Genomic DNA, 22,670 nt, shown 5'->3' with positions numbered 1-22,670 from the left:
TAATCATTTGTCTCTACAGTTGGTGAAGAAACAGAGACATCTGCCATATTAACGGGGAAACATCTGCCTTTCAAAAGAGAGAAGTCTGGTTAAATGAAAGAGAGTAACTTATATTGTCAGTATAACTTATATTGTCAGTATGAGAAAGAGCGTGGGATAATTAGTGGGAAATTATTGTTCAGGTGTGAGGTTTCTCTGACATTTTTGGTCCCTTTTATTAAGTCTACCAGTTTTTGCCAAAATGTTGGCATAGATTAGAACTTTAGTGTAAACTGTCAATATTAGTTAGACCTGCCAAAAACATCTGAAAGATTCAAAACTAAACAATTAAAATATTTGTTTACTGTGAACTTTGTAGTAGGATTCCCATTACAAAATTATGAAGTAATACCTCTTATACCTTTTCTTCCTTCAGAGGCTTAAGAGGAAAACCTTTTTTCTCACATACAGTATGATGCAAGACAAAATTAATTAAATGCATGTTATGATAATTGTGTTACTCATTTTACTTAGAAGTGGAGAGGTGATGGAATGAGAAACAAATATTTTGAATAGATGTTTAAATAAATGAAAGCAGTGCTGTGTATGAATAAGTCATGTTAAAAACAATTCAGACACTTACTTTGGGTGTACATAGCATTATTTTGCCTAATATGAACATTAAGTATGGGGTTTACATATATTATGCCCTAAATATGTTGTCAAAAAGCCTTCTTCTGAATAAATGTGCTTAAATTATGGATGCAAGGACACAGCATTTTTTAAAATAAGCTTTTAAAAATGTGCAGAAGTGACATTGAAACACTTCCCATGCATCTATGAATTTCATTTGCTTTATTAATTTTTAAAAGTCAAGATATGGCTTCAAAATTTTGTATAATAAAATTTGCTACTAAGCAGTAAAATAAGCAGAGGCTTTGTTTTTCAGCTTCTAGCAAATGTGGATATTCATCACTGACTTCCCCACTACTGTCAACCAGACTGAGCCTATTGGTCTGCATCACAAAAAAAGAAGTTGCCGCTTTAGGCATTGAAAATAGGGAGTTTTCTCACTGAATGTTGACCCTTGTACAAATATGTGCAGCCTGATTTGAAGACCACTTAGGCAGAGAACTGTATGCTGTATTATTGTGTGATCTTTAATGTGAACTATGGGTTTAATAATGTATTTGTAAAAAATCTGCAAAACCTGAAGATAAAAGCACTTCTCAACAGATTGATAGTACTTACTAGAGTAGCTAGTACAAATACATAGATGGTGAGTATTTTAAGTACAAAATAAATCACAAAGGCATTATGGGAGACACATCTCTGAAATAAAAGTAGACCTGTCTAAATTTGTAGTTCAAAGTTGGTTATGCATACAAGTTTTTAGCATTCAGATATGAAGATGCTTGATTCCTCACATTCACTAAAAATACGATTGAGACACGTAAGTGGTTGGTTTAAAAAGATAAAAAGCAACAGAAATATACAACAAAGTGGTTGCATTATACTAACTTTGGCTATAAATCACTTATTCACATTCACTTCTAATTTGCAGTCATCCAGATCTGAGTGATGTTGAGAAAATAATACCCAATTATTTTCAAGGTCCAAGTGAAAAATGTATCCTACACCTCTTTTTATTTTCCTTGTCCTGTGGGGTTATCAGTTGACTATTTTCTTACTGGAAATGGATGACAGTCCCCTTAAATTTCTACTTTACAGTGTATAAGAGTTGAAGCATTTCTTGGATATTACATGTGTTCACACCAAATTTCACAGTTCTGTGTTTAAAATCCAAATCCACTCTACTGCTCTAGCTAATAACCTTTACTCATTGAAAAGACTTCACAGACACATTTATATACTCCTTAAGCAGTCTACGAGCTTAGATAGTGTTAGTTACTATTCAAAATAAAGTTTCTTTCACATAAACGTTTTGTATTTTGATCCTGGGTGAGTCTTAACACAAAAGGAGATGCAGGCAGATACACATAGCCCAGTTTTAGAAGCTGACAGAATGCTTCATTCATGTATGAGTTACTATACAATGTAGAAATCTTTATGAAACTCGGTTTTGGATGACCCACCTCTATCTGCTGAATTATGGGGGACTTCAACCACCCTGACATCTGTTGAAACGATGGCACTGCACGGCACAGGCAATCCAGGAGGTTCCTTGATTGTGTGGAAGACAACTTCCTTCTGCAAGTAATAGAGGAGCCGACAAGGAGAGGTGCCATGCTTGACCTTGTGCTCACCAACAGGGAAGGGCTCGTTGAGAATGTGGTGCTCCAGGGCAGCTTTGGATACAGCGATCACGAGATGGTCGAGTTTGAGATCCCCAGGACAGTGAGAAGAGCGTGTAGCAAGCTCACTGCCCTGGACTTCAAAAGAGCAGACATTGGCTTCTTCAGGAGCCTGCTTAGTAAGGTTCCATGGGATACAGCCCTGGAGGGCAGGGGGGCCCAAGACTGTTGGTTGATATTCAAGGATCACCTGCTGCAGGCTCAGGAGTGCTGCATCCCAACTAGAAGGAAGTGCAGCAGGAGGGCCAGGAGACCTCCTTGGATGGATAAGGAGCTGCTGAGGAAAATTCAAAGGAAAAAAGAGACTTATAAAAAGTGGAAGCAAGGACAGGCAGCCTGGGTAGAGTACAGGGATGTTGTCTGGGAAGCTAGGGATCAGGTTAGGAAGGCTAAGGCCCAGTTAGAATTAAACTTGGCCAGGGATGTTAAGGATAACAGGAAGGGATTCTACAGGTACGCAGCAAACAAAAAACGGACTAGGGACAAAATAGGCCCCCTGAGGAACCTCTCGGGAGAACTGGCTACACAGGATTTGGAGAAGGCTGAGGTTCTAAATGACTTCTTTGCCTCGGTCTTCACTGGCAAAGGCTCTGACTGCACCACCCAGGTCTTAGAAGGTAGACGCAGGGACTGTGAGAATGAAGACCTTGGGCCCCCTGTAGGAGGGATCTGGTTCGAGACCATCTTAAAAATCTGAACGTGCACAAGTCCATGGGACCTGATGAAATCCATCTGCGGGTCCTGAAGGAGCTGGCGAATGAAGTTGCTAAGCCACTGGCCATCATATTTGAAAAATCATGGCAGTCAGGTGAAGTTCCCGACGACTGGAAAAAGGGAAATATAACCCCCATTTTCAAGAAGGGGAAAATGGAAGACCCGGGGAATTACAGACCAGTCAGTCTCACCTCTGTGCCTGGCAAAATCTTGGAGCACGTTCTCCTGGAAGGCATGCTGAGGCACATGAAAAACAACCAGGTGCTTGGTGACAGACAGCATGGCTTCACTAAGGGGAAATCCTGCCTGACCAATTTGGTGGCCTTCTGTGATGGGGCTACAGAACTGATGGACAAGGGTAGAGCAGTTGATGTCATCTACCTGGACTAGTGCGAAGCTGCTTGATGAGAAAATGAACATGAGCCGGCAGTGTGGGCTTGCAGCCCAGAAAGCCAACCGTATCCTGGGCTGCATCTAAAGGAGTGTGACCAGCAGGTCGAAAAACATGATCCTGCCCCTCTACTCTGCTCTTGTGAGACCTCACCTGGAGTATTGTGTGCAGTTCTGGTGTCCTCAACATAAAAAGGACATGGAACTGTTGGAACAAGTCCAGAGGAGGGCCACGAGGATGATCAGGGGACTGGAGCACCTCCCGTATGAAGACAGGCTGAGGAAGTTGGGGCTGTTCAGACTGGAGAAAAGAAGGCTGCATGGTGACCTCACAGCAGTCTTCCAGTACCTGAAGGGGGCCTCTAGGGATGCTGGGGAGGGACTCTTCATCAGGGACTGTAGTGACAGGACAAGGGGTAATGGGTTAAAACTTAAAACAGGGGAAGTTTAGATTGGATATAAGGAAGAAGTTCTTTACTGTAAGGGTGGTGAGGCACTGGAATGGGTTGCCCAGGGAGGCTGTGAGTGCTCCATCCCTGGCAGTGTTCAAGGCCAGGCTGGATGAAGCCTTGTGTGGGATGGTTTAGAGTGAGGTGTCCCTGCCCATGGCAGGGGGGTTGGAACTAGATGATCTTAAGGTCCTTTCCAACCCTAACTATTCTATGATTCTATGATTCTGTAATTACTCATCTGAAGTAATTCTGCTGTTCCATAATAAATTGCTACCATAGCAACCTCAAAGTACTGCATTCTCCCAGATCTAAACCAACAACACATACTCAGTTACAAATCAATGAAGCTAATTTAATTAAGAGTTTGTAAAAATTAGTAAAGTTCGCCCATTTTTTATACACTTAGAAGTTGTCCTTTCTGACTATTGCAGTACTGAAATTGTGTGTTGTTGTTACATGTTTTGCACTGTAGCTGTGTTTTAGAATTTATTTAACATGCAGAAACATTAATTGTAGTCCACAAGTCCGGCTGAGAGGATTGCACTATGCAGGAAAAGGAGATGCCATTTTTGGAACTGAGCAAATCTGAGTAATCTGCGAAGTACTAAAAGGTATGGGTTTAGCATATTGGTCAAATATTGTTTTCTCACCTTCGTGCATGCATTAAATTTCAGTTGTCAGTGTATTACCTTGCTGTGGATGTGTGTTAGAATAAGAATTCAAGTCAAGGACTGTTCTTGAAAATGAAGCTTTTTCCATTCATGTAAGCTATTTTCTCGTAAAAACTTGAGGCTGGTGGTGACTGACACTTTAGGCACAGGCACCTGAGCCATAATGCTAGTCCAGAATATTTTTCATAGATGCCACAGGTGCTCTTCATGAATCTGCATTTTGTCTGTTGTCAATTGCTTGACTACTCTGAGATCAGCAGATCAGCATCTATTATGAAATGTAAGATACTTTTTGAAGAGAAAATATTTCTTTTGGAAGAGACTCTCAGAGGAGGAGGTGGGATATTTTGAAATAGTTTTCTCGACGTGATTTGCATCTACAAACTGTGCCAAATTTTGAAGGAGTTCAGTTGCCATTTGTACAGACCTAAAGGAACTGGCTGTATTCACAAGTACTCAGTAACTCTTAAAAGCAAATATTATGGCTACTTCATATTGCCATTTTCCAGTATCTATCAGAAGAGGTGACTAATGGTCTTCTGTGAATATTAGGTTGTTCTAACAGATTCTGATTAATAGTTTATTTTGAAAATTTTTACATACTTTGCAGTATGTGCAGACGTTGAAGATGCACTAAAGAAACAATATCTATGTTAAGGTCTCTAAAAGGGTGAAGTTACAAAATAAGTCTATTAAAATTAAGTGATTTTTCATTTCCATGGGTGTAATATCGGTGAGTGGGTGTTTTCTTGTGCCTCTCATGTTTCCTTCTATTTATGACTTCTTCTATGTGTGCTTGTCATTGCACACAGGTTATGCATAACAAGCCTGTTTAGGTGATCTTTCCCACACATCCAGTATTGAAATGAGATACCTCCATTTTTATTCTGTCAAAATAGTTAGAAAAATAATGTTCGGTGGTTGCTAAACTGGCTGTGCCAAAATAGTTGTGATCTTGTCAACACATAATTTTTTTGAGGCACTTCATTGTAATGCAGATAATGAGGTTATTTTTAAAATAACCGTAATGGAGGTTAAAGGAAAAATGCCAAAATATGACATTATGTTGTATATCCTTACACCTGTGTGAACTGCACCTTGTACCTTCTCCCCTGATTATTTTTTCTTTATTTTCAAGTGTTTTTGGGAAGAGAGAAGTGAGGGCATATCTGCTAGAGGAACAGTAGGCTCAGAGTGGGAGTTATCATGCCCACACATACTGCTGCTGATCCTACTTCATCCCACTAACTGCTGTATTTTCATTATAAGCTTGGATTCTGTTTCCCTCTTTATTACAAGGATGTTACAGTTCTTTATTCTTCACTGACAGCTGGCAACAGGTAATGCTGCCTGTTATTTTGTTCACTCTAGTCAAGCACATTGATTTCCAAGTATAACCATGTTTTGTTTGCTGTATTTTGTTCTTCGTGTGGTTGAATGCCGTCCTTGGAAAGATGTGCATTGAGCCAGTGTTAAATAGGTGGCTTGCCTTCGGCATTCATGAGTAAATTCTGTAGTTTTTGTTTCAAGCCTTTGACATGTCACCAAGTGTAAATCTATTCTAATGCCAAAATCCCCCTTGATGTCTGATGCCAATCAGTAGCTTTTCATCTTGAAAAAGGTAGTGAATAATTTGCCCTGTGGATATTACACAGATACCATATATGGCAAGAAGCAAAGAGAGGGGAATCCCGTACCCATTTTTTAAATTCAAATAATCATGTTCAACCAGTTTGCTTTCCTAAATACCATTGGTAGTCTGGTACATTTTCTTGCTTTCAAGTGAATATTGAATACTTGTCTAATTTGCATCTTTTCGATGTGTAGAAACAATATGCTCTTTCTGCTGCAGTATTTTATTTCATGAGCAGTAGCTAACATGCTGAAATATGTGAATTATATTACTTTTGTTATTTTAATAGGAAGCTCAAAATCTTTTACCGCCATTGGATTCATTAGTGGGTTTTGTTATAAAAAAATAAAAAAATAAAAAAGAGAGAATGAAAAAGCATTTGCTATATAGGAAGGTCAACATTTTCTTTGTGAACACAGTTTGTGACCATGATTTTGAATTTCAATGAACTGTAAGCTGTAAGAGTGTTGAATTAAAGGCATAAAATACTGTAGTTCACTCGAGAACTCAAAAGTATGTAGTTTCTTTCCTTAGAAAGGAGGCCTGCTGAAAACCTAATGATGTGTTCATATAGTTGAATAGCACTCATATAGTTTATACTCAGAAGAAAGAAGCAAGTAGAGCTTTCTATTTAACTGCCTTTCAGTCTGAAATATTACAAGATTTTAGGATGCACCGAGACTATTGTGATTATGTAATCTGACCCCCTGTGTAACACAGGTCATAGTACTTTGCACAATAATTCCTGCATCAGGGCAAATAAATTCTTCAGCTCTAGTGAATATTTTGTACTGAGTTTGATTGGTTTAAGCTACCACCATACCCTAAGTCTCATATTAGTGATATTAGTAATACCAATACTGTAAGGTATTTTCCTTATAATTTATAATAATATTGAACCTTTCACCCAGAGTTATTCAAAACAGCTTGCATGCCTTAATTAAGCTTGGAGCTATCAATATTTTTAAGTGACAAGTCATGTATATCATTTCCAGTGTAGTTAATCAGGAACAGAATTTAAACTCATGATCTTTTGGTTGAACAAATAAATCGTGAAAACACTCATTAGCTGATTCACTTACCAGTCATGATTTTAGGCTGAAAAATCTAATCATACTTAGATTAGTTAATAAGTTAATTTTGTCAGGTTTATGATTTACTTAAAATTACAGTGAACCCAAACTGATATTTAAAGATATTTGCTACTTCAATATTCAGGTTCAGGTTCTCATTCTAAAATCTTGGAGCTGCATTGCATACTGCTGTGCATGTACAGACTGCCTTCATGCACAAGACAGCCCAAAAAACTTTACCCACTAAGTTTATACAGGGAATCACTCATCTGTTGTTTAATTGTAGCATTCTTTTAGGAATGAAATGAAAGAACTGTCCAAGCCCTCAAAACTAAAATATTATTTTGGAAAAATGTAAAAATTATTCTATCCAAATAAAATATATGCTAGCATTAAAGTAGGCAATGATTATTTATCAAGGGTAGGATTTTCCTAGTCCAGGGCTAATAGCTGACTTCTTCAAAAATGGACTGTCTAATATCCCGTGACAGGTGAACTCTAAATCTTTTATCTCATTTAAAAGATCCGGTGGCGGGACAGATAATCAGATATCTACCTACTAAAAAATAGCCAAATAACAATATTCCATTTTCTGTTCAGTTTTCTTTCTTTTGGTAAATTGGTCAACTTTCAGTTAACATCAAGATCTTGTCTATGTTTGATACAGTTTTGGTGTCCATACAGACAAACCAAGATGGATGTAGCAGTGGGGCAATGACTATAGCATAAATGTTATAATAAATGCAATATGTAAATGCCATAATAGATAATCCCATCTCTCTGGTAATAATACAATGCTATAGTATTATAGGAAGCAATATGCAGTATCTCTCTTCACTGATATATTTCACCAAAATACTATTTTATATGTTTGGAATGGTAGTTATAATGGAATAGTCAAGTAGAGGCCAGTGAGCCATAGGGACCCATAAGTACACAAATACAGCAAGCAGATGTTCTTTATCCATACAGACACCTGGCAGAGAATAAACATATAACATGCAAGTCAAAACATAAATAAACACATAAATTGACACCACCAAATGCCATATTAATGCCATTATTAATATTCTGATGGGTTTATTTGGAGAGAGAGGAACTTAAACAATAAGCTAAAAGAAGACAAAATGAGGAAAAAAACGTTGAACACAAGCAGGTGATGCCAGTGGGGCAACAAGGAAGATAACATAGGTGTTAAGTGAAAATGAGGTAGGGACTAAGAAAGGCAGAGGGTTGAAGCAAACTAGACAAAGTAAAGCAATACTGGCCAAACCTAGAGGAAATTTTCTTAATGTCTGAATCTCTCTATTTGGGCTGCTTCTGCATCTTTTCCAATTTTAAGGTCTAGCTAGGTCTGGCTACTTTATTCTTCCCTTTTTACTCTCTATTCTTGTGTCCTTGTGCTGTGGAATGTACATGGGCCTAGCAAACACAGTCTCTGGTTTGGCTGTTTCTGCTAAAATCCAGGCTCCTAATTTCTGGGGAAATCTTTTTGTTGTTTCTTTTTTGAAGTGCTTTGCAACTCTGAATGTATCTGTGGGTGTGGATAGGAAGCATTATCCCGTCTCTGCTTGGCTTGCAGTCACTGGAGTTCATACTACACTGAAGAATTCAGTTTGGGTCTGTACCCAAGTGTATCTTTCATGTCTAGTGAAACTAAAATTGAGAAAAATCAACTGCACCATTGATTAGAGTTGTTACCTTGGAATGGGTTTTTTTTGCATGTGGTGGTGTTTTGTTTGCAATAAATCATTTATTCACTGCTGTATCAAAATTATGGTTGAATCTTTGATTAAGGCTGTACCTAACTTCCCATTCTTGTGGCAAACTACTGAAAGTAGTAAGGCATAAACCAAATTCATAGAATCATAGGATGGTTAGGGTTGGAAAGGACCTTAAGATCATCTAGCTCTAACCCCCCTGCCATGGGCACGGACCCCACACACTAGACCTTGTCACCCAAGACTCCTTCCAACCTGGCCTTGAACACTGCCAGGGATGGAGCATTTATCACTTCTTTGGGCAACCTGTTCCATTGCCTCACTGCCGTCACAGTAAAGTTCCTCCACTTAGTTTAGCCCTTTAAGTCAAGGATATCTCATGCTGTTAGTGACATGTTAAAGTGGCTTTTCTATTTAGCCTTGTAATTTTTATTTTCTGACAGAAAGGATCTGTTCTAGAGGTATTCAACCACCCTTCCTCTGTAGCTAACTTCCCATCGGGATCTTTGCTTATAACAACTTCTGTTTAAAAAGTATACTGAACTGTAGAAGGCTACTTCAGTGAGGATAGACCTACAACTTCCATGCAGCAGAACTCAAGCTTGGCGACAGCAGTTAAAATGCTAGATGATCTTAGCTTTATCATCCATTTTGTCAAAAAACAGGGTAAGTTAGACTGGGCAGAAGTCTGGGTTTCCATGGCTAGATTTCTGCCAGCGTCTTGCTGGACGTCATAGAAGAAATCTCTATCGCAGTACTGGAAAAATCTAGCTGAATACCTTAGTTATTGGGCCATTCCCTGTTAGAGTAATTTATTGAATAGATCTATTCTGTTATAGATTCTATTCTATTATAGATACAAGTCCAGAGGAGGGCCACGAGGGTGATCAGGGGACTGGAGCACCTCCCGTATGAAGATAGGCTGAGAAAGTTGGGGCTGTTCAGCCTGGAGAAGAGAAGGCTGCATGGAGACCTCATAGCAACCTTCCAGTATCTGAAGGGGGCCTGTAGGGATGCTGGGGAGGGACTCTTCATCAGGGACTGTAGTGACAGGACAAGGGGTAATGGGTTAAAACTCAAACAGGGGAAGTTTAGATTGGATATAAGGAAGAAGTTCTTTACTGTAAGGGTGGTGAGGCACTGGAATGGGTTGCCCAGGGAGGCTGTGAGTGCTCCATCCCTGGCAGTGTTCAAGGCCAGGTTGGATGAAGCCTTGGGTGGTATGGTTCAGTGTGAGGTGTCCCTGCCCATGGCAGGGGGGTTGGAACTAGATGATCTTAAGGTCCTTTCCAGCCCTAACTATTCCATGATTCTATGGTTGGAGAACAATGTAGGTATGTGTGAAAAGTGGACAGCATGATAGTGACTAGGATGCAAATGAGGAAAATAAATTATCTGTGATGAGCTAGATGCATAATTAGTGAATGTAGGAAAAAGAGAGGTGATAGTTTTTGCAATGGAAAGTTAGATTGCACGCAGCAGGAGTTATGTTAAGAATGAGCTATTAGATGTTAAGAATGAACTATTAGACTTCCTTGAGTTAGAAGGTTTTTGTGACTGTTTGACAAGGTCAGATTAAAATTAAATATATATTAATCTTACAGATCCCACCACCATATAGTTTTATAAAAGCTAAGTAACTACATAATTTTTAACTTATTTTTAACATTTGATCATGAAATAGATCTACTTTCTTCAGTTCAAAGGTCTGATTTAAAATATAGATTACCGCTTGTAATTGGCCTTGGGTCCTCCAAAGACCTCACTTTGCATTGCTAAGTGAGTATGCTGAAACTGCATTCAGTGAAACTGAGCATGGACATAATCTGAAATCTGGATGTAAACGTTTTGTTTAGATTCTTTAGTTTTCCCTGTACCAGCACAGGAAAAGGACACACACTATGAAAACCTGTGGTCTCCAGGAACACTGCTCTGCTGCTAAAAACAATTATAGTGAATGGTTGCTGGGCAATCAGCTATCAAGTAAACTGAGATCCCTTAGCTTTCCCATACTTATCTTGATTAATGATTTAGCTAGTCATAAAATGTGTATTTGTAATTTAGATAGAACACTCAGTGTTTTTCAGGGGAAATAAAAAATGTGTCTCATCTGTAAAAGCCTTTCTTCTGGTTGAAATAGGCTGTAATTAATATTATAAATACAATCATTTTGATTTAAATCTCTAGTATGTTTTAATGGCAAAACCTTTTATGTTTACCGTGACAAATAATAAAGTATCAAACTTGTCATCATTTTTAGTTCTTTCAGTTGACACTTTATAAAGATTTTTTAGAATGAAACCAAGCTACCTACTTCTCGATTGTTTTCAGCAATAGCAAGGTCTGATCCAACTGTGATTAGCATTCACGGGCGACTTTCCATGTGCTTGCAAAGCTCAAGGATTGGGTCTCAAAGTCAAGTGCTACTCAAAAAAAGCCAAACTATCATGTTATAAGAAATATTTCTCAAATTTCTTTTCTTCTTCAGTTTAACCACACAGTATTTCAGTATCTTATTTTTAATAACAAAATATGGAGCAGTTTCAAACTGAGCAGAGACATTCTTTCAAAATTGATAGTAATATACCAAGGTAATGTATTTGGTATTTCATTTGAACAAATGTAAAAGGCATAACCAAAACTGTCTTTACCAAGTTCTGTAAATATACCAAAAAAAGACTGGTAACCACATACATGAGACACAAATTGCCTTCAAAGTGTCCATGTACATTTTCCTACAAAAATATGAAAGTGACATTCATTCACAGTGTCAGAAGAATATTATTTATATGCTTTGGCTTTATGGGCTTAACACATGCACTAACTTCTTTATGATTTGTTCTATCTTAGGGCTATTTTCAGCATAATCTTTTTATGGGGCTATATTATGTATAAAAATATAGTTTTCTTGACATAAAACATATGTTCATAGGACTATAAAAATGCTCCTTCTTTTGGATGCTCAGGACTATTAGTAATATCTAAATTATTAGAAGACAAAACATTTTATTTCAAAATTGGGAAGAGAGTTTCGAAGTAGCTCTTTCTTTAAATTATGCTTTATTCTTAGAGACCAAGAACAAAGTTTAGCTAGTGCTTATCTTAGCTAGCTAAGTTTAGCTGTATGCATTCATACCATTGCAAGAATGCTACACCTACATAGTGCAGATACATGCTTGCATGTGTCTGTACATATATATACACTCTTTCAATAACTTTCAAAAAAAATGGTAACTAATTTAAACCATCCCATTTTGGGTCTTTTATACACTTATGAAAATTTGCTGTTTATTTATCTACTTCCTTAAAAAATGTCAGATGTTTTGCAAACTCATTGTAAGTCTTTTGTGTCTAATAATTTCAATTGAATGGACAATGAGGAGAAATGAGAACATGGGAAATAAAAATCAAGGAGGCAGTGATTTCCATATGTTTCTTAATATTTTTTCCACAGTTAAATACTGTTATCACTAATTAGTTAAAAATCCTAAATGATTAATTCATTCCATTCTATACAGATGATAGATATTTATCAAAATCTTAAAAAAACACCATATATTTAATTTATTAAGTGTATACAAAGCTTCAGAATGGGTAGTAGTGTAACTACCTGATAGCTTTCAGACATGTAGTAGTAGTAGTATTGAGTTTAAAGATCAGCGAAAAGCAATTCCTTTTTGTCATAAATTAAGTTCTGCCTTTGATTTTCCGTTGTATAACACTGAGGACCAGAAAATAATACATGTTTTACTATTATAGTTACCCCATAATTTCGTATAACGAGTTTTTCATTTTACATGTGTCAAAGAAAATCTATTACTAGCTTTGGAATCAAATTCTTCTTAATGTTTAATGTTTTCACTTTTCTCCATTATTAACCAAGTTAGTTGGGCCAAGATTGTTCCAAAGAAGAAAAGTCACTAATGAAGTCAGGAGTTCCTTGGTAATTTTGTTTAATTGATTACAAAATGACACAGTGTCTTCTTCAATTTGGCTTTTCAAAGGAAGAAAAAGAAGCTGTGCCTTCTTTATAAATAAATTTGGTTTCATTTTCATCAAAGGAATACCTGAATTATTTACTTTTTTTGCCTCCTGGGGCACCAAATCAAGACCACTTGTGTATCTACCTGCTTACACTGAAAAGGGGAGTTATTTAATGAGCATTTAAGGAATACTTTATTCAATGAACATGATCTAAGAAACAGACAACAAAAGCTCTGCTGAGCTATTTTGGAGTTAAGGATCGTGCACTTTTCAAGAAATTGAAATCAAATTTAATCTTCTTTAGATTTTGAATCAGAATATTGCAGCTACAGAACCTGTTTCATCCTGTCTTAGAAAAAGACATTTCAAGCAAAAGGGCTGCAGGTGGTTTTTAAAGTGTGTTTGTTTGCAGATAGAGTTCAGCGTAGTGAAAATGATGCATACTTTCAAATGTTTGTTTTTTTTATTATTTTTACAAAACCTATTTATAAACAATGATAAATCATACTGTAAATTAAAAACCTACATATACACTGCTGAAATTCTGTGCTTGCAGAGCTTTCATCTAGTTTTAAGTCTTCACAAAAATGTCTTGAAATTCTGCAAATAAAGCAATGTTTTTTAACAAGAATTAAATCCTAACAGGCAAAGAAATTATTTTTAATAATACCGTTCATGTTCATAGTCTTACGGAAGTGGTATCTGAAACTGGTTCCTTACCCAGAAAGCATTTTCTGCCCCCTGTCGCATGGAAATGCAACAACTGAAATAATGATTTGATGTTATGCACAGGCCAGTAAATAATCCGTCTGTATCACTGCTGTGTTCTTCCAATTTCCCAATAGTTCTTTTGATTATGTCCATCTTTTTTTCTCTTGTGTTATACTTGAAGAAAAAGTGAATGAAACACAGTCCTTTCCTTGAACATAAACTAGTATTATTCTTACCTGTTGCTCTATATGAGAAATTAATAACTTTCTTCTACCATTAAAGTGATTTTCAGCTAATTGCTCAGCAGAAATTTATATACAAGGTAAAGGCCACAAGCTGGGTTTGTGTTAACACATTAAATGTTTTCTGTAAGAAGAGGGAAAGTACTTCCAAAAAGGTAAATATAATCTTGATTTTGTGATTTAGATCTGTATTTACGAAAACCCATATTTTAATACATGCACATAGTAAATATTTAATTGAGAAAAAAAATTAAAATCATTTCGGTTAGCAATATTGAAACAGTATTATCATTTCTAATGTTCGCTATTTTAGAGGGACAAATTAGGTTAGCATTTAGAATCATAGAATTGTTAGGGTTGGAAAGGACTTCAAGATCATCTGGTTCCAACCCCCCTGCCATGGGCAGGGACACCTCACTCTAAACCATCCCACCCAAGGCTTCATCCACTTGGCCTTGAGCACTGCCAGGGATGGAGCACTCACAATTTCCCTGGGCAACCCATTCCAGTGCCTCACCACCCTTACAGTAAAGAACTTCTTCCTTATATCCAATCTAAACTTCCCCTGTTTAAGTTTTAACCCATTACCCCTTGTCCTGTCACTACAGTCCCTAATGAAGAGTCCCTCCCCAGCATCCCTAGAGGCCCCCTTCAGGTACTGGAAGGCTGCTATGAGGTCCCCACGCAGCCTTCTCTTCTCCAGTCTGAACAGCCCCAACTTCCTCAGACTGTCTTCATACAGGAGGTGCTCCAGTCCCCTGACCATCCTCGTGGCCCTCCTCTGGACTTGTTCCAACAGTTCCATGTCCTTTTTATGTTGAGGACACCAGAACTGCACACAATACTCCAGGTGAGGTCTCACAAGAGCAGAGTAGAGGGGCAGGATCGCCTCTTTCGACCTGCTGGTCACGCTCCTTTTGATGCAGCCCAGGATACGGTTGGCTTTCTGGGCTGCAAGCCCACACTGCCGGCTCATGTTCCTTTTCTCATCGACCAGCACCCCCAAGTCCTTCTCTGCAGGGCCGCTCTGAATCTCTTCTTTGCCCAATCTGTAGCTGTGCCTGGGATTGTTCCGACCCAGGTGTAGGACCATGCACTAAACTGGTGTTTATGTCTCCTTTTAATGAGACAGATATCTTAATTTCATTTTTCATTGTGTGGTTTTCAGTTCTTTTTATGTCTTTCTTAGAACAAAATGAAAAAAATATAAAGTAACCTAACTACCTGATAGACTTCAGTTGCATTCCATCTGCTTGCTTTGGTTTTATATGCAATGGAATAAATCTGTTTTCTCTGTTGAAATTTCTGTGCAAGGTTCCTCAAAACAAAAATCTTTCCATATAATCCTAAGAGTAGTTCTCTTGTTCACCTTGAAAGAAAACAAATCAGTAAGAGGCTGGTCCAGAAAACTTGAGCTGTCAGTTCAGCTTCCTGATGAAGCCTTTTCAGATCCTCAACCTGTTTCTGTGTCTTACTGCCCTAAACTGTCCAGTATTCTTTCTTATCGTCTCACCTCATGTCAGCAGGAAGAATCTCGGTTTTTTTTAAAGGCATGAAATATCAAAAAACATGAGACAGTCATCAGTGAGAGAGACTAACAAACCTCCTGCTGTTGCCTGATACAAAAGATACAAATACTATGCCAGTGGCGTTCTTCATCAGTCTTCATAGAGTAAAGATGGAGGAATTAGCTCCACAGAGTAACTCTAGTTATTATATAGGAACAGTCAGTTCAGTGTGCATTTCTGTTTCATCTCCAAATTAATGTAACATGAAGGGGCTATATGAAAAACAAAATGACATAGTACAAGCTATTGAAAGGTTCATATCTTGCAAAATAGACCAGTGTGGATGAGGATAAAAAACGGTGAAGGGTAGTTCAGGAATTTCTATTTCATTTTCCAAAGTTTTTCTTCAGCCTTTGGGCTAAGATGCTCCACCCTGTAGGTGGGATTTTTTGTCTTACTGCCTGTTGTTTGGGCTATAAATCGTGGTAGCGCATCCTTTTTGTCTGAAAGATGCTAAAGAAGGGAAGCTGAGTTCTTTTCCTTCTTAATGATATCATTTTAACATAAAATGTGCTTTTTTGATTCAAAATCACACTTTTTATCTCATAAAATATGGAAATGTACAGATGCCATTTTTATGGTAGAGATCCAGCTAAGCAGCCCACAGTACTCTGTGCATGTCCATGGAAGAGAAATACATTGTCTGTTTCTTTAAAAGAGAAGAGCAGCTTTCTCTCCAAAGCATCCCTCTTTTCCTGAATATTCACAGGGAAGTAACCTTCAATACATTTATGCACAGTAGTCATCTGCCTAACTAGTTCTAAATCTTGAAAATAAATTCTGTGTCATGTAAAAAGTTCATCAGTGACAACAGATAAGTTTGCAATTGCAGTATTAAATTAAACTTTAAATGCTTCAAAAATCCTTTATGTTCAACTCTGAGCTAGGTAAAAGCTATGGGTGCTGATTTCACCTTTTGTGGGGGGGGAGGTCGTGGGGTTTTTTCTTAATGATTGGTGCTTATTTTCCCTTTCCTCTTTATCTTCCCTTTCCTCTTTGTGGTAGTTTCCTCCTCTTACCCAAAAGTCAAATATCTCCAAGTGTTTTTTTCTGTTTTCAAATATCCTGTGAAGGTGGATTTCCTTGGAGAAAGCACCAGTTCTTTTTTAACTGTCAGGCATCATCTTTCTTGTCACATTCTATAGGTACCTATTTATATATCAAAACAGACCTTAAGGTCCCAACATGGCACTGACATTGCAAGCAGAGCTTCTTATCTTGAGTTTAGTCTATGGCTTTCTTCCAAAATCAGTGATTCTTTTCATGGAAGGTCTAAAGTTTTTCAATCTGTTTAATGTCAGTGTCTATTTCTAATTGATTGGTACGTACTAAAAATTGTAGAAGTGTAAAGTAGCAGGAATTATAACCCTCACTGATTAGCAACTCACTGATTTTGAAAATGCAAAATAGTAGGAGCACATAAATTACTGTATAATTTTTTTGTAGGAATGCACAACTTTTGCAGCATATTTATTGTGCTTTTTTTTCACCTTCAATTTCATGTGACTTGTATATGAATGTAGTTTGGGAATGGATAATTTAAAAAAAAAACAGCATCAGCTAATTTAGAAGAATGAATCTATACTACATTATTTGTGGAGGTTTTTTTGCCTATTTAAGCAATAATTGAGTATTATTTTTACACACTTAGTTTCATAATGTGCTGTCCATAACTTGGAGTTATCTGTGTTCTCTAGAAATTCTGCTATTCTTAACATGCTGAAGAAAAACTAAAGATAATGACCCAAGATAAACATGTGAAAGCTCTCAGGTTAGAAGCTCCAGCATTTGGCAGTGCATGCCCTACTTAGCAATGTCTCTCTGTATATGTGATAAGAATTGTTTTAGGCTCCTCCTGACTCACTACTCACTTTTTCAAAGCTTCAGATATTTATGTTGTACTAAGAGGGATGAAAAGTCCTACATAATTAGTTCTGTTTACTTGATTAATAATTTTACTCATAAACTATGTGAAAAGTTCTGTTTACTTTGATTACTAAACTTACCTGTATACAATATGAAAGTATTTTCCCCTAGGTGACAGCTAGAGCAAAATATTTCCCTTTTCATGTCCACTTTATTCAACTTCTGTTAAAAAGGTTGCTCTTTTTCCAGCAATTGCTTCATCTCTTACTTATCTCAATTCCTAATAAGAAAGTACTGCATCATGCTGGAGCCTTTATGCTGTCAAGAATAACTTATTTTGCTAAGAATAACAAGTTGGAATTCCTCACCTGGACTCAATCATTTACCAAGTACCAAAGTTTATAAGGAAGCTCAGGACTGGAGTGCAAAGCAGGAAGATAGGGGATGGACTGGGTTTCTAATGCTAATATTTAGTCAGAAGGTTAACTTCTTTTAACCTAATATTCTGCATAGTACCTGCAGTTGTTTTTAAAGCAACAGATTTTTGGCAACTACCTGATGTTTCTGAGGCTGTAACATGTAATAGTAACAGAAAAGGAATGATCCCTTCAGAAGTAGGATCTTCTAATAAACTCAAAATAAACAAGCTATTTGCTTCAGTAAAACTAATTTAGATTCCAAAGCCAGGCTCTTAGTTACTATGCGGTATTTGTGAAAATATTCTTCTCTTTTGTTTTTGTTGTACTTGAGATGGTACATTCTTGAATGAACTCCAATCCTTCCAGCAAAGAGGTTTTCCTAGTAGACTTTTGGGTGCAAGTTGTACCTTCCCAAAGTAACACACGTAACTTGTAATAATAAATGGCTTCATAGAATTCACAGAGCTACTTTTAAAAACAGAAAATTGAAGTCTTGGTATTACCCAATCACCTTATAGGATTGCAAAGAGAATACAAATATGTGCTGTAATTGTCCCAGAGTTTGGCTGAGTTGAAATATAGGTGTTCATTAGGCTAAATGGTATTTTAGATTTGCTTACAAAGTAGGAAATGAATGCATCATCCAAAACAGATTTTGCACTATAATGGTGCTGTGGTTAATTCACATTAAGTTTCAATTAGACAAGAATGTGACAGGACCATTTAATTAGTCAATAAATTTCTGTCGCTGGAAGTTGACAACCTGGAAAGCAGTCTGCTTTGGCGGTTGTTACCCAGCACAAGTTCTGTCAGGCGGTATGTGTCATTAAATGTTGTGCAAGACCTCACCTTCAACTGGAACACTTAAGAGTAGGTGTTTTTAACTTTGATTCTGACTCTGTGTTAACAGTATGTTGACAAGAGTGGAATTTTTTAATAGGAAAAAAAGAATTATGAAAGTCTTAAGTAAGAAGCAGTCTGGGTTGTCTGTATCATATTATGTAACGTATCAAACTGTCTTTTTCCCCTACATATGATGTGTGATATGCTTAAGACTTAATCACCCAACCTTGTTAAGTAGAAATTAATTAAAAGTGTATAATGATGTGTTCCTCAGAAATAATTGGTGTGATTAAAAATCCGACTTTAATAACACAAGCATCAAAAAGTTTTTCATGCATTTTCGTTATATTTGTTTTATTTCTTTTAATTAAAAATGCTGGGGTTTAAAACTACGTTTCATTATTTTCGATAATTACACTTTCTTTCTGAAAAAAAAAAATTAAAATTAGTGCCCACCTATTTTCCATTCTGCATGGACATAATTACTGTCATATGGATTAAAGTTAGAAACACATGACCTCTTCCAGAAGTAAGGATTGTAACAATAGATCTTGATTCTTAAATCTGTGCTTTCTCAATTTATAAGTAGTGGGAACTCCCCTAGGTAAAATTTCAAAAAGAAGGGATTGACTGTAACTGTCTTTTCGTTTTTTGTTTATATTTGTTGAAGAGCTACCCTGGTGCCTGTTTAAAGACACATGCTATGACAGTTGTATTGAATGTTGAAATACATTGTCATTGTGCTTTGTGGTTTTCCAGTGATAACGTATAGTTGTGGTTTTGCTTTTGGGGGTTTTACACAGGAGTCACTTTGCCTCACAGGCTTTGCATGCAATGTATTGTACCTGTTGCAAATGCACTTTTGAAGTGCTGATCTCTGGTGGGGATTTTCTGCCTGTGTTGCCATATTCTTCTTAGGTAACCAGCCTTGTGACTTCAGGAAGTGGCCACGTGTTGTAAGACACCTTGTAGAGGTGCTGGTGGTACTCACAAGAAGCAAGACTGATCTGAGGGCGAGGTGCACTCAGCTTTGACAAATGCTAGAAGACATTCATCTGCTTGGCTAGAGCTGTCTAAAGCCAAGGGCAGCAGTGTCAATCAGTGGCTGAAACTATAAAACATCTCTTGACTCTGCATCAAGTCCACCTGTTCTGGAACAGACCATTGCCATAGTCATAGCTATATGCGACTAGCTATTCATTTACTCTTCTCGCCAATACCGGTGGCTATTACTGGCTCTGGAATAGAAGGAAAAAAGGTAACAGAGAAGGAAGAGGCAAGGCTGAAATTGCTCAAAACTCTCCATTATTTATGGAGTTATTCTGCCTGTTAGGATTTTGAACTCAGGAAACACATGCATCCTTCACTTGTGTGACCTTTTTTTTTTCCCTGATAGTGGACATGGCAGCCACTTCATCCTCTTCTCCTCATCAGACCCCCCCATGCAGAAGCTGGGGAATAGAAAAGGATACAAAGCAATAGTTGGCTATTTTCCTTCTGTGCCTTGAAGGATATTTTAAGGAGGGTGTAGTGGGATAAAACAGTAATACATTGGGGGGGGGGGGGGCTGGAGGTGTAAGAAGCAGCTGGTGAATGGGGGTTTGTTAGAATGAAATTATTACATACAAAATTTAGCATTATAGTGAAAAGAATGGAACATCATCAGTGTTCTCAGTGGAAATATTAACATAGAGCTAAAAAACTGTCCTGAAGAATAAGGAGAAACAGAAAATAAGAAATAAAACCTGGGGCGTAGGCTAGTAGCAGTGAAGTTCTTCTCATGGAAGCTAAGTTCAAAAGGTCAATTTCTTTCTCATCTCTGAAGAAAACATGAGAAATATTGTGCACCAGAAATCAACCAAAAAACCACTTTAGTTGTTAGTTGCACATGAAAAAAATCCTTTCCTGCATTTACTCTTGCAGCTGAAATACGGACTTAGTTCAGGAGACTGTTTCAAGCCTGTCCTAGATTTCTGTTGCCATAATAAAATCTAGTTTTTGCTTCTAGTGAAATTGACAGCCAACTTCCTCATCGAAAACACATTATCCCACAAATGAACATGGGATTAACCATCTGATAAGTAACACCAAGGTATTTCTCTGGCCTTCCCTGCCCTTTGCTGAGTGTGGATCAGGAGATCTGACAAAAGGAAGGGTATTTTCCTGGTAACAATCAGTTCCACTCATGTTACAGAAAACTCAGAAGAGCAATACACCTACTTTCCTAGCAATAAGCTCTTTTAAAAAGACTCATGCAATTTTCCGCACAATGCTGGCAATTCTAGTTGAATTAGTTAATATCCTGCCCATATTTTTCCAATCCCTTGTTCTTCTACCAGTGAGACACATTTCTGCATTTAACATTTAAATATTCCCTTGCCATGGTACACAACCACATCTGTCTGACCTGTTTTACTTAATGCTTAAGTGTCAGCTGAAGCTATCTATAAGGGATCCAAATGTGTTATGCTATTCATTTCATACAAGTATTTCCTTGTCTAGTAAACAGCATCTTTGGCAAGGATAAAGAAATATTAAGTCAAATCTGGCCATTTTTTTATCTCAAATTCTTTCTATTGCAAGAGATCTCTGTTGCTGCTACACTAAATCCTCTACCTAATTTATCCTCAATCACCATTGCCATATCCACATTAAGCCTATTGTGGTGTAGAATTTATCTGTAAAGTGAACTAACCCAAAACTCTCATTCTTACCATTTTAACAGCATGTGCTGTTCCACTTGATTCAGATATATTTATTATCATGTGTGTTGCAAAGTACCTGTGTTTCTTGAGATGAAAAAAAGATAAGGTTCACAATGGTTTTTGCAACCCAATTTTTCCTGTTGGATTCTGTTGCCCAGTGAGTTTATAACTAATTTCTGTTTCTTTTTTTCCAAGCTGGCAGCATTGACTGTAGTTCTTTATTTATCACCATTTCCCCGGAGTTTGAGATTATTTTATCTAGGCTATTCTGTAATTGTTTGACCCAACAAAATAATGCTTGAGTATACTGTTTATCAGTACAGTCTCACCACTTATGCGTTAATCCAGTTTGGTACTAGATTTTCCCTTCCGATGGAAAACCCACCAGAAGTGCAGAAGAGAAACAGGAGCTGACAGGAAGTTCATGAACCTGACCTTCAAATATATCAAAGTAGTCTCTCCCTTGGATGGGGCTGGTTCAGGGGTGTGCAGGGCAGAAAAGGCACTCAGCCTCTCAGCTTCACAGATTTTGTGGATCTCTGATACAGGAGAGATTTTGTCCTGCTTTGAATCAATCTTGCTTCACTTCCTTCTGATTAGACAGTTCCTTCAGGTCATGGGCTGTTAGCAGACTCTCTCTGAGCACATTAACACCTGCCAATGAGCCGAAGTGCAGTATTGATGCTGAGCCAGCATTAATTGCTGCTACGGCCTTTGCCACCTGACTAAGGAACGCTCCCAAGAGTACTTAGTTTTCTCTACCACCTTCTTCTGCCCTTGTCCTTGCTAAGAAAATCCTATAAATCTTTAGAACTGAAAGCTCAGCAAAGAAAGTGAAACTTGCACTGCTGTGGACAAGGCATTTCTTCTTCCACCCTTTTTTCTTTAGTGACCCAGGCTCACATTGTAGTGTCTAACTTGAAGTGTACTGAATACTGCTGTTGTATCATATACTTTTAGCAACAAAGTAAAAAGAAGATATGAATATAAGGCACTCAACCCTCTGTGATAGTAGGAGGGTGTTGCTTGGGAATATTTCTGACACTGTTACCACTGAGAGCAGTGATACCAGGAGTGGGGAGTGTAAGGACTGTTGGCTCTTGGTGATGCATACTGAGTAACTCTCAAGAGTTAAGCTGGCAGCAGGCACAGTCCAACTGTCAGTTTCTTAGTCAAATTATAAGACAAATAGAGACATAGATTTAGGGTTATAAAAGAAGTAGCAAATGTACAATAAATTGGAAAATGAATCTTCAGATTCTGCTTAAATCAGTGAATAGTGGAGGTTAGATTTGCTGAGTAAGCACTTTATGACAAAGGCATTCATTATACTGGGGAGAATTATCTACTCTTAGTTGTGAGTCATACTCCTCTCTTCACCATC

At 37.5% G+C, this 22,670-nt stretch overlaps 1 protein-coding gene across 9 annotated transcripts in view; it reads left to right on the top strand.

Annotated features, from left to right (window-relative positions):
• Nucleotides 1-22,670, top strand: part of ELP4 (elongator acetyltransferase complex subunit 4) — a 147,448-nt gene that overhangs the window by 106,698 nt on the left and 18,080 nt on the right. For 2 of the 9 annotated variants that reach the window (XR_010613555.1, XM_065683268.1), the window contains one exon: nt 4,367-4,461. The exons of 3 other annotated variants lie outside the window; for them this stretch is intronic. Coding sequence is in view for 2 of the 6 variants with exons in the window: in XM_065683268.1 (XP_065539340.1) it covers nt 4,367-4,429 (63 nt within the window). In the remaining 4 variants the exon portion in view is untranslated. Of the gene's footprint in view, nt 1-928; nt 2,168-4,366; nt 4,462-5,659; nt 5,862-22,670 lie in introns of those variants that run through there. 4 more of the 9 variants (XR_010613556.1, XR_010613557.1, XM_065683269.1 and 1 more) reach the window with 4 other exon arrangements.

Source organism: Lathamus discolor, chromosome 6, assembly GCF_037157495.1.
Source record: "Lathamus discolor isolate bLatDis1 chromosome 6, bLatDis1.hap1, whole genome shotgun sequence".
In the NCBI taxonomy this organism is placed as follows: Eukaryota; Metazoa; Chordata; class Aves; order Psittaciformes; family Psittacidae; genus Lathamus; species Lathamus discolor.
This window is presented reverse-complemented; position numbering and strand designations above follow the sequence as displayed.